Raw genomic sequence first — 17,217 nt, 5'->3', positions numbered from 1 at the left:
TGTAATTAGTAGCCATTTGTACCATTTGTACATCTTTAGAGAAATGTCTGATTCCTTTGACCATCTTTAAAAATTGGGTTGTCTTTATATTATCAATTTTCTTTTTTTCTGGGTTTTTTGTTTGTTTGGTTTTTTGAGACAGGCCTTCTCTGTACAGTTTCAGTGCCTGTCCTGGGTCTTGCTCTGAGACCAGACTGTCCTCAAACTTGCAGAGATCCGCTTGGCTCTGCCTCCTGAGTGCTGAGATTAAAGGTGTGCGCCACCGCCACCCAGCCATCAATTTTCTTTTTATTAATGATTTTATCTATTGGTTTTTATTTTATTAAAGATTTTTCTTTGAGAGAAAGTCACTTTGTGTTGAGGTTGGACTCAAACTTGATATGTAGCTAAGGGTAAGTTCTACCTCCCACATGCCACCACACTGGACTTTAAAAAATTATTTTAGAGATTTGTCTGTGCTTGTGGGTGCCTCTAGGGGCCAGAAGGGGCCTCGGATCCTCTGGAAGTGGAGTTACAAATGATTGTGGGTGCTGCAAACCAAATACTAGGTCCTTTGCAAGAGCAAAAAAAATGCTCTTAACTTCGGAGCTGTCTCTCTAGACCCACTACTTAAAAAAACAAAGCAAAATAAAACACCAAGCTATTTATATAACTTGTCTCTCTGTGTGCTTATTAACTTCCATGGAGCTGAAGTTACAGGTGGTCGTGAGCCACTCAATGTGGGTACTTAGAACTGAATTTGAATCCTCTGGAAAAGCAGCAGGCACTCTTATTGGTGAGTTATTTCTCCAACCATTACTTTTTTTTTTTTAAATAGCTCTGGGAATAGAACCCAGGCCTCATGCTTGCCAGGTGAGCATAGCAATCCCCAGTTACTTTTCCATTCCTCCCACTCTATTGGTTGCATCCTGTAAAGCACAGCTCTGAATTTTGAAGTTCAGTTTGTCTACCTTGTTCTTGCTCATGCTTCTGGTGTCACACCTCCCAATGTTAAGTGTCACAGCCAAATTAAATCATGAAGATCTGTTTAGTGTTTTTCTAAGTGTTTTAAGTCTGATACACTTTGAAGTAATTTTTGCAAGTAATGTGAGGCAGGGCTGTAACTTCATTCTCTTGCTAACACCAGTATAGACCTGGTGCTCTTGTCAAAAATGAAGTCAATTACAGAGTGTATCTTAATACTGCTTAGAACCGAAGTTTACATTTCTTACTTCCTAGAAATAATAAATACCTATACATTTCTATTTGCTCTAGATTTCAATTAAAAAAATTTAAAAGGTCAATGCAGCTTAGAATACTATCTGAGAAGCCCACATGGTGTTCTTCAAAATGAGATAGACACTAGTGCTCATCAGGACCAAACAGGTCAAATGCCCTAAAAAATACAAATACATTCCAAGCGTCCTCATATTATGGCTGCTCTTGGTTCTGGTATTGGTGCTGACTGTACAGAAGTATAGGACAGCTGACATGACAGCTACATTCCCGCCAGGTCTGGGTTTGGAGTGGTAAGCCTCCCTAAGATGCACTTTCCCCACGTGCAGTGAAGACGGTCACACTGCTCTCACATGTCTGAAGTGCTTAGCACTTCTGAACATGCACTGATCCTGTGTGCACAATCAACAGTCTTACCAAGTTATAACTGCTGGGTTGGCCCCTGCTAACTTTCTCTTAGCGTAGTGAATTTTCTGCTGAGGGTACCAATTCTTTTCATTTATATTTATTTCTCGAATCCATGATCCTCCTTTTTTCAGCATTTTCTGCTCAAAACCCTAAAGGGAAAGAACACAATTTTCTCTATTTATTATAACAGTATATACAATTACATTAAAAAACATTAAATCAAGTAATGGTCCTAAAACAAAGACCTATAGCTGGGAACAGCTCTATAGCTTTCTAGACAGATCCTGGCATGGTATATACCATGACCATGTGATGCAGAGAGGTGAGACGGAGTCTCCATATAAAAGAATGAGCTTTACTGGGTTTAATGATTTGGGGTCATATTCTGGATAACCTCTCATTCAAACAGCACTATCTGCTATCTGTTCCTATAATTAGGAAATAATTTACATGGAATGATTTCTAATTCAAAAGTTTTTGTTGGGGGCTGGAGAGACGATCCAAGTACTAAGAGTGCTTGATGCTCTTACAGAGGACCAGAGTTCACTTCCCAAAATCCACACAGTGGTTTACAACCTACTGTAATTACAGTTCCAGGGGCTCTAACACCCTCTTCTGGTTTCTGTAGGCACTGCATGCATATGGTGCATTTACATACATGCAAGCAAAGTATTCACAAAAAACTAAATATTTCTGTAAAAAGTTCTAGCTTGGGAGGAGGATGGCTGTAATTCCAGAAATCCAGAGGTTGAGGTAAGAATCCCTTGAGTTCCAGTACAGCCTGGGCTATGTGGTGAGTTCTAGGCTAGCCTGGGCTACAGAGTAAGACCCTGTTTATAATTATGACAACAACAACAAAAAGTTGTATGTGAACAGAGAACTCAGATACTGTTATCAATGGGTCCATATTGTCACCCCCTCAGTTAGTATCAAATAACATAATAGTTTGTTTTCTCCAAATAACTGTTTTTTATCTGATTTTTAGGTTTTGAGAAATGTAATCAAGATAATGTAAATATTTCATTAAATACAACTTGATGCATTTTCATCATACAAAGGAAACGTGTGTGTCTTACAAAACCAAAATGTACCTTCCAATCAAAGGAGGGCTCCTTCACAAAAACCTCCATGGTGTCCGTGAGCAGACCCGCACATGAGCGGAAAGCTCTCAGTGCGTGCACCATGACCGCACACACAAGACCCGTTTCTTTCATTGGCAGCATGAGATTGACAAATTGGCGGGTTAGACGAAAAGGCATCAACTCAGGGACTGGAAGAAACTAAACAAGAGGAAAAAAGTATATTTAAGCAATATACTGTGCTCGATAGTTTTATGTCAACTTGACCCAAGCTAAAGTCATCTGAGAGGAGGGAACCTCAATTAACAAAATGCCTTAATAAGATTGGGCTGTAGGCAAGCCTGTAGGGCATTTTCTTAATTGTGATTGATGGGGGAGGAGGACCTAGCCCATTGTGGATGGTGCCTTCCTTAGCCTGGTGGTCCTGGATTCTATAAGAAAGCAAGCTGAGCAAGTCATGAAGAGGAAGCCAGTAAGCAGCTCCTTTCCATGGCCTCTGTGTAAACTCCTGCCTCACATTCCTGCCCTGTTTGAGTTCTTATCCTGACTTCCTCCAATGATAAACTATAATAAGTCAAATAAACCCTTTCCTCCCCAACTTGTTTTTGGTCATGGTGTTTCATCACAGCAATAGTAACTAGGACTGAAGTTGGTACCAGGATATGGAGGTATTGCTCTGATAGACCTGAACATGTTGATTTTGGAAGGACTTTGGAACTTTGGGCTAGAAAAGCAACTGAGTGTTAAGAGTTCAGTGGGCTGTTCTGCAGGAACCTGGAAGATAAGAATGCTGAGAGCAGTTCAGACAATGGAGGCCTGACTTGTGACATTTCAGAGGGATGTAAAGACTCTACCCAGCCATTTGGGCTAAGAATCTGTGGTTCTGGTTAGCAGGGGCTAAAGAACCAGCTGTGATTAAGAAGAGACCAGAATCTGCCATGAGGCCTGGGTCTATGGAGGACAGCTATAGCTCTGCCCCAGGACTCTCACCCTAGGTGGGCAGAGACCAACCTCGAGCCCACCCAGTTGGGCACCATTATGGTGAGTGAGTATATGGTAGGGAAATAGAAGAGAGAGGCTGAAAGCTTCATGTGCTGGGAAGACAGGCATATCTGAAGAGTCAAGGGCAGTGAGGAACCAGCTGACATGGGTGGTGTTGCGTGCTTGCCACCTGGGCCATCATGATGCCTGGGTCTGGGTTGCTGCCAAGGGCCATGTCAGGGCCCATGGATGTGATGTAGTTATGGTGGCCTGTGTTGATGTCTGTGGCTTATGTTACCACTAAGGGCCCTGTTGATGCCCAGAGGTTGGGTCATCACCTATGACTATGTCTGGGTGCAAAGGATGTAACCCCACAGGGACCATGCCTTTCAAAGTGGCTTGCATTGCTACATCAGGTCCATGGTGATGTCCAGGGCCAGACTCCTGCCGAGAGCTATGTCTGAATCCGTGGCTTTTCAGCAGCTGGGTTCTATGTTGATGTCAGTGGCTCTTGTTGCCACAGAGGGATGTGCAGAGGCATGTAGTCTGGGCTGACACTTGAGGCCATATTGGTGTTTGAGTCATGTGGCCATTGGGGCCATACAGATCTAGGGGAAAGGCTGCCACCTGGGAATATGTAGGCACTTGAGTGTCATGCTGTCACTGGGGCCATGCTGATCTGGGTGACCCACGATGCCAACTAGGTTGAGGATGATATTATTTGTTTCTTTAAAAGGTATCAGGTTTCAGGACCACACCACCAAAGCCAACTGAACCCATCATTCCTCCTTTAATTAAGTTCTGAAGGTGTTATAAAGTCACATGATGTGATGGCTATTCTTGCTGTCATCTTGACTACATCTGGAATCAACTAAACCCAAGCAGCTGGTGCACTTGTAAGGGATTTTCTTGACTGGATCATTTCAGGTGAGAAGACACATTATATCTGGGCCACATCTGGTAGCAGCGTATATAAAGGGTGAAGAAGAAGAAAACTTTTGCTTTTTACCTGTTTTCTGTAGGTCTTGCTAGCAAGCTCAAATACTCTGTTGCTGAGGCATTCCTCTGCTGGCATTAGAATCTACTTCTCTGGGATTCCAACATAGACTGAAGACCAGAAGCTCTCTAGAAATATTCTAGGACTCTAGCACCTGACCAGGAGGACTGCTAAGACATCCAGTCTTCTGGACTGAACAACTACTTGATTGGACTAGCTGAACCACAGACTAAAGCCACTATAATAAATCCTATGTATATATTCATTCTATCAGTTCTGTGGCTTTAGAGAACACTGACTAATATATATTCCATTTCTAGATCCGCAGTGAGAGTTATGGAAAACACACCTGAGTAGCTGATCCAAATGCATGTCCAAAGTCAATTCCAATTACGCTGCCTGTCTCCATGGCTACCATGAAATTGTTCAGGTGTCTGTCTCCAATGCCGAGGAGCCAGTGGCTGATACATAACAGTGCATGCGAGCTGGCAAAGTGGGACCGTAGTGCCAGGAAGGCCTCAGGACTGGTGCTCATCTTTGCAAAGGCCCGCCTAGGAGAGACAAACCACATAGAGTTTCTGCCATGCCACTGGTGTTTGTGAAGTCACAAACATACTTACTTTAAGAGATCACCAGGTACTTTATTTTCCCTTTTTCTAAAAGCCATGACTGTTTCTGTACGGTTAGCTCCTCTGTGATTTAAGAGAAACATTTCATTAGAACAAATTTCTGGTGAATTTAAAATTTAAAATTATTTATACTAAAATATAATATCTTTTAGGCAGAGCAGGTGGAATATATATATATATATATATAGATCTTATGTTAAAAAGCCAAATCCCTCCCAAAAAAGAAAAAAATATTAATATCAAATAACTACATTCTGATGATATCTGGGGCAAAGTTTACTTATTTTTTCTTCTTTCTCTCATGTCTCCATACTGGAGACAGGTGCTAGGGCCTCAAACAAGCTAAACCAGTGCTCTCACTATTAAGCAACATCTCTAGCAAATCTGATGCAAAATTTTCAAGACTCAAAAGTATGCATTTTTTAGAAGAATGAACAAATATAAATCAAAATCAAACTTACTTATACATTAGCATATAGGCTCCACTATCACTTTTCCCCGACATTTTTCTCAGCCAGTCTTTATATTCATGAATTGGTGCTTTGGGATCACTAGCAAGTAGGAAAAAGGGAATTAGAATTAAGGAGGTATTCTGCATGGCAAAGAACACTGAAAATTTATTAAAAAATAGTGAAGAATAAATACAACTTTCAATATGACATTATTCATTCCAAGATAAACTCAAGCAACTTTCTTATGCAAAAACTTAGGCACAATCAAGTCAGGTGCAAAGTATTTCCCTCTTCATGAAGAGAAAAATTATATGTTAAAATAAACACAAAGATCTGTGACCTAGGCATTTCACCCTGAAAGGTAGCCTGACAATAATGATATCACTGCTGGTAGGCCTCATTTGACCATAAGCCAAATCTTTTACAAATCATTCACAAAACATCTGTTTTTCCTTATTTTTAGACTACTTCCAGATACTTCTTTCGAGGCACTTACCCACCAATCCCCAGATTTTTCTTGAGTGATTGCAGCAGGAAATATTAGATAGAAGGATTTAGAATGTGGAGATAAACAGATAGATAATACAGGATAGTCTCTAGAGGGCCTGGAACCTATTCCAACAGGGCCCTGACTGTCTCTGCCCTAAGGTATTTATAGAAAGAGCAAGGGGGTGGAGCAAAAGACCTCCCCTCAGCACAGTCAAGTGCAGACCATCTCAGACACCTGCACTCAGGCCCGTGGTCCTAATCATCTTCTCTATGCAGACCTGCTGGGGAAAGCCACGAGGAACCTGCAAACGGGATCCCACAATTTCTTTACCATTTCCTGAATGCAGACACACACATAAAACCCATCTAATGTATGCTGAAGTATTTTCTTCATGTCAGCAAATGCTCATCTTGAATTTGAAAAGCCTTTGGTAACACTGCACAGGGGCGTGTCAGCACCTGTGTGGGTAGACACACTGTGGTGTGTATACACTCGGCCACTTTTCAGTTTGTGCTGATCGCCTTCCTAATGAGCTTTCAGAAATCAAAACAAACAATTACAAGTTGAGGGGCAGGTTGGTAGTATGCATCAGTGATTTAAATCCTGGCACTCAGGATTATGAGTCCAATGCCAGCCTGGACTACACAATGAAATTCATCCTTCAAACAAACAAACAAACAAACAAACAAACAAACAAACAAACAGCTGGCATGTGCCTTAAATTTCAGTGCAGGCAAATCTCTATGCATTTCCAGGTCATTCAAGGTGACATAGGGACACACTACCTGTTATAAGCCACATTCTCCTCTTTTGACATACTACTCAAAAGAAGGTCCTTCAAGATCATAGTATTTTCAATCCATTCAATTAATCCTAATCTGAAAAATAAAATACAATGTTTATAAATAAGTGTAAACAAATCCCAATTGCTCCTTCTTCATCAGAAAAAAATGTTCTGAAGAATGAAAGCAAAACAGATTTCTTCCTATCCAGTATATACTTCCTCACCTAGTTTCATATGTAAATCTAGTTGAGTTCTGTCCATGGGAGACCCATAAACCTACTTTAGGACTCAGCCAGGGTGGGATATATGCCCCCTCCCCCATATATACAGGTTCACTCAGGCCATACCTGCAGGTCATAGGCACAACACGGTAAGTCCTTAACTGCATGTTTCTCTGACTGCAGGCAGCATCCTGAGCGAGGATGGCATTCATGACCTCAAAGAGCTGCTCAATACGCTGGTCCTGACGGAGGTCTTCGCCACCTTTTACCAGGAATGGGTACTCCTTTTCATCATGGCCTCGAATAACAATGCGTTTTGGTTTCCTCAAGGATAACATTACTTTTACCTTTAAACATAAAGAGATTCGTTATTGCTGTTTTAAAAAATAATCTTCCTATGTCGCCTAGCTTAGTCTCTAATGCCAGGCTCAAATGGTCCTTCTACCTACTGAGTAGCTGGGGATGCAGTGGGCACAGCCGCAGTAAAAAACACTTAAAGGCAGTTTCAGAGGCTTGTCAGGGTGGATGCATTTCTCAAAGAAAGACCTCTCTTTGAGGACAGAGTCAAGTGGTATACAGGTGGAATCTGGGCTCTAGGCTTCAGGGCCATCTGTCATCTTGAGGACTGTGCTCATATGCACACTCAATATTCCTGGCTACAGACATTGCCTAAAACCATGGATATCTTTCTCAACGTGTGCTGTTTACCATAAAGGCTTTTTTATAAAAGATTAATTCTACACATAATCTACAATGGGCATATATAGCTTATACTTAATTTACTATATTTTTTATTTTTGACATTGTAATTTAATTAATTTCTTCCTCCCCCTTCTCCTTCCAACCCCTCCCATTTACCCTGCCCATTCTCCTTCAAATTCATGGCTTCTATTTTCATTGATTGTTATTGCATGCATATATGTATTTGTATATACATATATATTCCTAAACATAACCTATTAAGTCCATATAATGTTACTTGTACATATGTTTTCAGGGCTGACATTTGATACTTAACTTACAATATTCTTAAATATAACTGATACTGAAACACAGGAGACATTATTTTTAGGAATTTGGTCAATATTATAATTTGGGAGCAATATGCTAGTGGGAATTTGACCAATATATTAAATGTCACAGAGACAAGGGTGATAAACACAACATACCCGCTCATCAAATCCAGAAATCCGCACATGATATTCAGGCAATGGTTTGCCCTTGCCATCATACTGGCCTAAAACAAAAACAGAGCCTTGCTTAGATATTGTCTGTTACAAAACTTCCATGTTTTAAAACACATTCGTTGCTCTAATAAAAAATGTTGATGTAACATAATACTTTTTTTTTTTAATTCAAAGTTTTCATTTACAGAAATCAGCCATAGCTGAGCGATGGTGGCGCACACCTTTAATCCCAGCACTCAGGAGGCAGAGGCAGAGAGGCAGGTGGGTCTCTGTGAGTTCCAGGTCAGCCTGGTCTACACTGTAAGACCTCATGTTAAGACAAAACAACAACAACAAAAGATGAGGAAAGGAAAACAAGAAAAAGTTACAGCCTTATTTTCCGAAGCTGATGAGTGTAACTGCAGTTGTCGACAAAAGTGAAGAGACTGCTTCTCCCCAAGGTTTCTCTTACATTTGCTGAGAGGGAAAAATCAGTGACCAGATTAAAACATTCCTTTCTTGGAAAAATTCTAGGTTGGGAAACATGAAATGGGAAAAAATTTCTTCTGACAGTCTGCTTCATGTGTCCACCCTCAGTGTCACATTAGTTTTCCTGTTGCTGCTCTCTTTGAATGGGACCAGTCGGTACCTCCCAGCAAGTGGCCTCTCTACACGTGTATTTATTTCTGAAGAAAAGTTACTTGGAAGAAAAGTAGGAATCAATGATTTGGGGTTACTGTAAATACTAAATGGGAATCTGAACACTTGCCATAATAAAAAAATATAGTAAACTGTATTAATTCATAGTAATTATAGGTTTTCCTAGTAATGAATACGGTTGAGGACAGGACATGGGAGGATGCCTCAGCAGTCATGAGCATTTGCTGTTCTTCCAGAGAACCTGAGTTTGTTTCCCAGTACCCATGTCAAGTGGCTGACAACCACTTGTAACTCCAGCTCCAGAGGATACAACACCCTCCTCTGGTCTGTGGGCACTTGCACTCACATGAATTTACCCCGACAGACACATAACCAAAAATAAACCAAAAAAGAAAACAGAGCGGGCAGACGATCCAGGGGGTAAAAGTGCTCCTGGCACAAGCACCAATCTCCAAATCTCATGCCAGACATGGTAGCTTGAGTTATCTGCGGTCCTGGCTAGTGCTCCTAGGAGAGCTGGAAGGCAGAGGCAGGAGAAGGCAGGTGCACAAAGACTAGCCAGCCTGGTGTATGAAGTAGGAAAAATAAGGTTCTGTCTTTCAAGCAAGGTAGAAAGCAAACATGAATACCCAGGGTTGTTCTCAGACCTCCATATGTATGCTATACATAATATCTATACTCCTGCACACACACACACACACACACACACACACACACTTCATGATCCCAGTGTCATTACTTAGAAAACAAGAGTTCTTGCTGCCACGTTATTCTCGAGTGTTCTTGTCACGATTGGTTATTAACTAACCAGGAATCTCCAGCTCATTCCCTGGGCACTGCACTTGGAATGCACTCATCCAGGGGGAGTACTCTTTCAGGTTCCCAGGCGGCTTTGAGTCTTTTCTCATCCTCTCAAGTAGTGAGTCAGTGATAGTAGAGAAGTCACGGAGCTTCATTGTAGGCAGCTTAGAACCACCATCCCCAAAGTTTTTGTCAAATTCTTTCCCGAAGGCCTAAAAATTAAAAGTTTCCTATTAAGACCACAGTTTTCTTTGTGCATTAGAAAAACCTCTATGTAGCAAGAATCTTAACAGGTCTTATTAATAAAAACAAACCTGAAGCCAGGTACTGGGGTCAACGCTGGAAGATCAGAGAAGCAGAACAAGCCACAGCTTCCTCACCTCGCAATTCCTCAGCTGATCCTGTTTCCTCAGACTGGAAGCCTGTCCTCATCCAAATGGATCTCAGCTGAACTGCTTCTCAAAAGCCTGAAAGCTTAACCCACCTAGTTCCTGGTTCTCATGCCTTATATACCTTTCTGTCATCACTTCCTGGGAATAAAGGCGTGAGTCACCATGCCTGGCTGTTTCCAGTGTGGCTTTAAACTCACAGAGATCCAGATGGATCTCTACCTTCAGAAGGCTAAGATTAAAGGTGTGAGTGCCACCATTTTCTGGCCTCTGTATCTAGTGGCTGTTCTGTTCTCTGACCCTAGATAAGTTTATTAGGGTGCATAATATTTTGGGGAACACAATACCACCACAGCTCTAAGCTTATGAATATTTCAATACTCTAAAGTATCTCGAGTGTCCCTTTTGTCTGTGTCTTCTCTTCCTTAGGCAGGTCATTCTGAGAATGTCTTCTAGTTATAAATTCTAATAAGAGCTTCAAAACAAACAAACAAAACAGCAAAGAGCTGGGCATGTGGCACAGGCCTTTATTCTCAGCACTCTCTGGATGCAGAGGCAGTTGAATCTGTGAGTTCAAGGAGAGCCTGGTCTACATAGCGAGTCCTTGTCTCCCAGAACAAAACAAAAACACAAAAGCAAACAAAGCAAACATGGTAAGGTCATCTAACTTCTCTGTGTACTCTGTCTAGTTCTAGTCCTACTTCATCTGAGGTAGAAAGAATGACATGAATAATTAGGAACAAGTTAAAGACAAAATGAAGGGCCAGGTGGCGGTGGAGCACGCCTTTAATCCCAGCACTTGGGAGGCAAAGCCAGGCAGATCTCTGAGTTGGAGGGTAGCCTGGTCTAAAGAGCGAGATCCAGGACAGGCACCAAAACTACACAGAGAAACCTTGTCTTTAAAAAAAAGACAAAATGAAGGAAAAAATTAAATAAAAACCAGAAACAAGTAGCTCATAATTGTTCCTATGAGCTGAAGAGAATAAAAGAATGACACCTTTCTCAGTAATGGTTTACTAAGACACTGCTCTAGATCAGAAACCAGTATAAATATTATATAATAATTCTAAAAGCAATTATTATAGGTACTCTACCTTAGAATATATTAGTTCTTTTTTAAACAATTTGAATGAAAATCTTCATATTGAATAAAAAATAAAGCAAAACTGAAGACTGTCAAGATTCAGCAGAACACCTTTTTTGTTTTGAGGTTGTCTCAGGAAGTTCAGGCTAACCTTGAACTCCTGCTTCTCCTGTGCCCAATTTGATAGTTTCTTATAAGAAAATTGACACATAAAGAAATTTCTTCTTTGATTTAGAAAAAGATTAAAAGTGCAGAAACAAAGGATTGGTACACAATCAGCAGCAACAGCATTGTCCAGCACCCCCACGGCGCTAGATTTAGACTTGGAACCACACACAAACGCAAAGGGGTTTCTAGCTTAGTAACAGTATATAAAGAAATTCTTATCGAAGACTGTGTAGCTGAGTTTGGCAACAGCTGGGAGGGACAGTGATGTGCACTGATATACTTTTAGGACAGGCTTAATGGACCCATCATGCAGAGAAATGATTTAAATCCAAAGTACCTATGTATCAAAGAGATAGCATGCATTTTTTTCCAACCAAGGCCATTCTTACTCAGTTGAAAAAACAGGGTCCTCGATAGGGTAGGACAGGCTATAGCAAAGAACCATGGAAATGAAGTCCTTTCACAGGGATGCCCTCAGCCTCAAGTTCAAGGAATCCTACATCTAGTTCTCTCATTGCTGTTCTCATCCTCCTTTCAGTAAACTACATCCTGGCACACAAACAATATCCAGTTCCCTGCTAGGATTGTGAGCTCACCTGACACTGTCCAGCACTTTCATATGATAATGGCAGATGCAGGCTCTGGTGACAATTGGTATGGCCTGCAGAGCTGTGAACCTGGGCTTTTAAAATGTGTGGGCTACTGTTTTAGGAAAACAAAACCCAGATACATCTTTCTCTATCCAACATTCTCTAATTTTTTAACACTAACCTAAGTATAATTTATTACCTAGTTAAATGACAATTCTTATTTGGAGTCACTTGAATATTCATGAATCAGTAGCACATACACAACAGAATACTGACCTCAATGTATGTCAGAAAGCAAAATAAAGGAGTTCATGGTGTTCTTAGGATGCCTATCCATCTTTAAGCTACAGGGAGACTTGTATACTTTATCTAATGTATACTTGGTGTAACCATAAAAACAACCTCTACGTAACAAAAAGTTATCCTAACCACCTAATTCAAGATGACTGTTTCACACCTGGGAGTATGTTTATATGAGAGAAAGAGACAAAAAAGTAACTCAAAATCCCTGCGCACAAGTTAAAATCAGGAGGCTAAAAGGAAAGGAGCAGGTAAAGGGCAAAGCTGCTTTCTGTTCCTGAAGATGTCCCACAAGAATTGAAAATGCCTAACCACAAAGCTGATAGACAAATGTGCAGAACAGCATTAATTCACAAGAGTAACGAATGTTTGCTATTTGATGAAAGGATCAACAAAGGAATAATAGGACATAGGGTGGAACAGAAAGATCAACAGTGGGAAGAAACTCAGCAATAAAGAACGAAACACGCTGAATATGAAAACATGCTAAGTGAAAGGTCTAGAAGAAGTCACTCCTTAAAGACAGAAACTAGTTTGGTGATTACCAGGGACTGGCAGGAGCAGTAAATGAAGAGTAATTGCAATTAGGTTCAGAGTTGGCTGCTTTCCATGGTGATGAAAATGTTCTAAAATTTATGGGGTGATGATTTCAAACTTATATAACTACAATAAACTCTACTTCACTGTACATCTTAAATGGATGAACTGTGAGAATACATAACTTATATCTGGATATAACTGCAGTGTAGACAGTGGGCCGGGGAAAGGACAACAGAAGTGGCAGACTTCTTCAGAACCTTTAGTGTCTTGAGGGTTAATGGATGAAGTTAGTTTGGCAGAACAGAGATAGAAAGGAATGATCTGATAAAGGGAAGGCACACATGAGGGGTGAAGAACACCCTGGCTGGTGGACCAGTGAGAGGTGAAAGGCCAAGGAGAAAGGTGAGAGTGTCCACACAAGAAAGAAAAGTTGCCAGTGTCCATAGAAAGTGCACTTCTACGGTAGGGACCCAGCTTAGGTCCTTCCCACCACCCTTCTCAGCCTTCCCTTCTAGCCCATCTCCATTCCTTCATGACAGTTACCCATCAGTAAATACTACTTATTAGTAACTCAATATTAATAGTCTCAATTCTCCAATAAAAAGACAAAGACTAACACACTGGATTAGAAAACAGAATCCATCTTTCTAATGCATCTAAGAAATATCTCACCATTACCTCACAGTATAAGGATGGAAAAGGATATTCCAAGCAAATGGACCCAAGAAACAAGCAGGTGTAGCTATTATACTACTCACAAAATAGACTTCAAACCTAAACTAATCAGGATAGGGAAGGACACTACATAATTAAAGGAAAAAATCCACCAAAAGGATATTGTAATTGTAAAAATCTATGCACAAAACACAAGGGCACCAAATTCATAAAAGAAACACTACTACAGCTTAAATCACATACTGACCCTCTCACACTGACAGTGGGAGACTTTACTACCCCACTTTCAGAAAAGACAAGTCATGTAGACAAAAACTAAACAGAGGAATTCTAGAGTTAAATAACTTAATAAATCAAATGGACCTAGTAGATACCTACAGAATATTTCACCCCAAAACAAAAGTTCATACTTTCTCCTCAGCAGCTCATAGAATTGTCTCCAAAATTGACCACATATTATGTCATAAGACCTAGTTACAGGGAAACATAAATATGAGAAAATTGAAATAATTAAAATTAAAATGTAAGAAAATTAAATCTGACCATCACAGATTAAAACTGAATATCAACAACAGAAATAATCAGACAGCATAGAAACTGAACAATTTACAACTGAATGAAGGGTAAAGGAGGGAACATGGGAAGAGCCAACTAACACTAAAGGCTATTTGAAAAAATAGGAAAATCTACTACTGTAGAAGCTTCCCAAAATATATATTTATGTGAAAGGAATCTAAACATAGTCAACAAATAATAGGAGAGACGATGCCAACTAGCTATCTTATGCCACCAAGTAAAACCTCCAGTGTCAGGAAAAAGGTTACATCTCAAGTCATTGGCTAAAATGGCCCCATGGAAACCCCCAAACAACACAGTGAAGCTTTTACTCTCCACAAACTGATGATGAAGCTCTGGTGCTGAAGACAACACTTACTTATGTTATCTCACAGGGAAAAGTCAATCTGGAAGGTACTTTTTACACTAACAGAGGAGAAAGGTAATCATTAATATCACCCATCTATAAACCCTGTGACCTACAACAGCGACCTGCTTGCAAGACACACTGTGCAATAGCTGTAAAAATGCTATGGGAGTAACCAACTGCTTTTTGATGGAAGGACCAATCCATGAGATGCAACCCATACATGACACTGCCAAAATGACCAAAAATCTGAGACCAGATAGTTCATGGGCTAGGGGAAAATCCACTATAATTCTACTAAAGTAACACAGTAATAAAATGAGTCCGAATACACAAAGATCAGTGCCTCACTCCACCTACATCAGAGAAGTTTTTTTTTTTTTTTTAAGTTGATAGGAATTATCAGAGACCTTCAGCTGGACAATATGCAGAGTGGGAGAGAATGTGGAGCACCCAGTCTTAAATGTCTTCAACAAACACCTCTCCCCAAGGCTCATGGTGGAAGAAGTGGAAACATTTTAAGAGCCAGAGGTGATGGATAACTCCAAGGAAACAGTGTCTTCCAGACACAACAGGACTGATAAACATATGAACTCACAGAGATTGTATAGATTTGCACAGGTTCAAGCCAGAATTCTATCACTGAGAAGGGGAAGTGGAGATAGGGTCCCACCCCTAGCCAAGAAGCTATCTGCAACTGATATCTGCTTGCAAAGAAAAATTAGTTTTCTCCAATGGAATCTCACTGGTTATATAATCACACTTTAGGGTAGGCCCCATGCCCAGCAGTAGATGGTGAACACAAAATGAACTCAATGGCATATTTTAGACTTTTTGTTTTAGGTATTTTTGGTTTATTTTTTTTTCTCATTTGATTTTTGTTTGTTTGTTTATTTTTTTTTTAAAAGAGAGAAAAAGAACATAAAGTTCAATGTGTAGGCAGGTAGGGAAGATATTGTAGAAATTGTGAGAGGGGAAAACATGATCAAAATATATTGCATGTAAAATTTTTTCAAAATTAAAAAAAGAAACAATAAAAGAGTGCCCCTCACATCAGAACTCTTTCCAACTCTAGAATAACTAAAACAGATCTCCCTCTGTCACACTTGTCTGAAATATAGCTTTTTATAAGCAGTGTTGGTCACATGATTCCTCTGGCCCTAGGCACTGGGTCTACACTGTGTCTCTAAGCAACCAAACTGTTGCCCTAAACTACATGCTTCAGAATACTTATCATCTTATGTAAGACAGAAATACTTTCTTGATCCAATACCTAAATCATCCTGAGAGTTATAAATACTGAATTACATGAAATCTTCAGATATCAGAATCTGAGCATGAAAGGAACATACTAGAACCCAAAAGCTTTGTCTACTGACCCACTTGTCACCACTGAATGGAAACATACTCAATTACTGTATCTTGCAGAAGACATCAGATCTAAAGCAAGCTCAAACAAGAGTCAGGACCCAATCAAATGTGAATGCTGCTGCTACCATCAAGGCAATTCTATCTATTCATACCTGTATGAACCTCCTTCTGAATGGCCCCAGGCCTGGAGCCTGAAGGTCACCCAAGGCGGTGTGCATCCTTTTATACAGTTTTTCAATATTATTTTTATTCACAGGATTCCTTCCTAGTTCATTGGTTATATCTTTAACCCAGTCCTGTGCCAAAAGAGAGAAGAAAGAATCAAGAAGCTAGACTATACACAAATGCTATCCACATTAATTTTTATTGTTAAAGGTTGTTTTCTTACCTTAAAGAGCAGATCTGGATTTGAAAGCTGATCTAGGGCATTAATAAAATCTTGAATCTTTCCTCCTTGATCAAGTTTACTTTTTATCCTATAAAAAATTACCAGGTTTAGGCCAAGCATGGTGGCACACATCTTTAATCCTAGCACTCAGAGGTAGAGGCAGGTGGATCTCTATGAATTCAAGGCCACCCTGGTCTACACAGAGTTTCAGGACAGTGAGGGATACATACAGAGACCCTGCCTCAAAACACAGCCACCATCAACTCCACTAGGTTTACGTAATTAAACATTTTCTAATGACCAGGGACTATTTTTACATATTTAAAATATAGATTTAGAACATGTACTTTCTTGATATGTTTACATATAATTATACACACAAACTCATGTCCTACACACACACACACACACACACACACACACACACACACACACACACACAGCGCAACTGCTGTTCCAGGGAAGTAGTTATTTGAGAATTATATGCAACATTAGATTAACATCTGTAAAGCAGTGGTTCTCAACCTATGGGTTGAGACCCTCTGGGAGGTTGAATGACCCTTTCACAGGGGTTGCATATTAGATATCTTGTATATCAGATATATTGTGATACATAACAGTAGCCAAATTACATTTATGAAGTAGCAATGGAAATAATTTTATGGTTGGGGGGTCAGCACAACATGAGGAACTGTATTAAAGGGTTGCAGCATTAGGAAGGTTAAGAAGGTTGAGAATAAATCCGTAGTAGATATGGATACTGATGAATATAATTTGCTTTAAACATCTTTTTTTTTTTTTTTTTTGGTTTTTCAAGACAGGGTTTCTCTGTGTAGCTTTGCACCTTTCCTGGAACTCACTCTGTAGTCCAGGCTGGCCTCGAACTCAGAGATCCGCCTGCCTCTGC

The 17,217-nt window shown here is 40.1% G+C and overlaps 1 protein-coding gene across 2 annotated transcripts in view; it reads right to left on the bottom strand.

Annotated features, from left to right (window-relative positions):
- Positions 1 to 17,217, bottom strand: part of Prkdc (protein kinase, DNA-activated, catalytic subunit) — a 234,571-nt gene that overhangs the window by 5,231 nt on the left and 212,123 nt on the right. For both annotated transcript variants that reach the window (XM_006997186.4, XM_076548362.1), the window contains 11 exons: positions 16,311 to 16,398; positions 16,075 to 16,218; positions 9,891 to 10,095; positions 8,426 to 8,493; positions 7,383 to 7,603; positions 7,037 to 7,129; positions 5,771 to 5,860; positions 5,301 to 5,372; positions 5,030 to 5,231; positions 2,715 to 2,903; positions 1,633 to 1,772 (listed from right to left, as the gene is read on the bottom strand). In XM_006997186.4, coding sequence (XP_006997248.1) covers positions 1,633 to 1,772; positions 2,715 to 2,903; positions 5,030 to 5,231; positions 5,301 to 5,372; positions 5,771 to 5,860; positions 7,037 to 7,129; positions 7,383 to 7,603; positions 8,426 to 8,493; positions 9,891 to 10,095; positions 16,075 to 16,218; positions 16,311 to 16,398 — 1,512 coding nt within the window. The remainder of the gene's footprint in view (positions 1 to 1,632; positions 1,773 to 2,714; positions 2,904 to 5,029; positions 5,232 to 5,300; positions 5,373 to 5,770; positions 5,861 to 7,036; positions 7,130 to 7,382; positions 7,604 to 8,425; positions 8,494 to 9,890; positions 10,096 to 16,074; positions 16,219 to 16,310; positions 16,399 to 17,217) is intronic.

The sequence above is a fragment of the Peromyscus maniculatus genome, chromosome 12, assembly GCF_049852395.1.
Source record: "Peromyscus maniculatus bairdii isolate BWxNUB_F1_BW_parent chromosome 12, HU_Pman_BW_mat_3.1, whole genome shotgun sequence".
NCBI classification, from domain to species: Eukaryota; Metazoa; Chordata; class Mammalia; order Rodentia; family Cricetidae; genus Peromyscus; species Peromyscus maniculatus.
The sequence above is the reverse complement of the archived record's forward strand: the minus strand, read 5'-3'. Positions and strand labels throughout refer to the sequence as shown.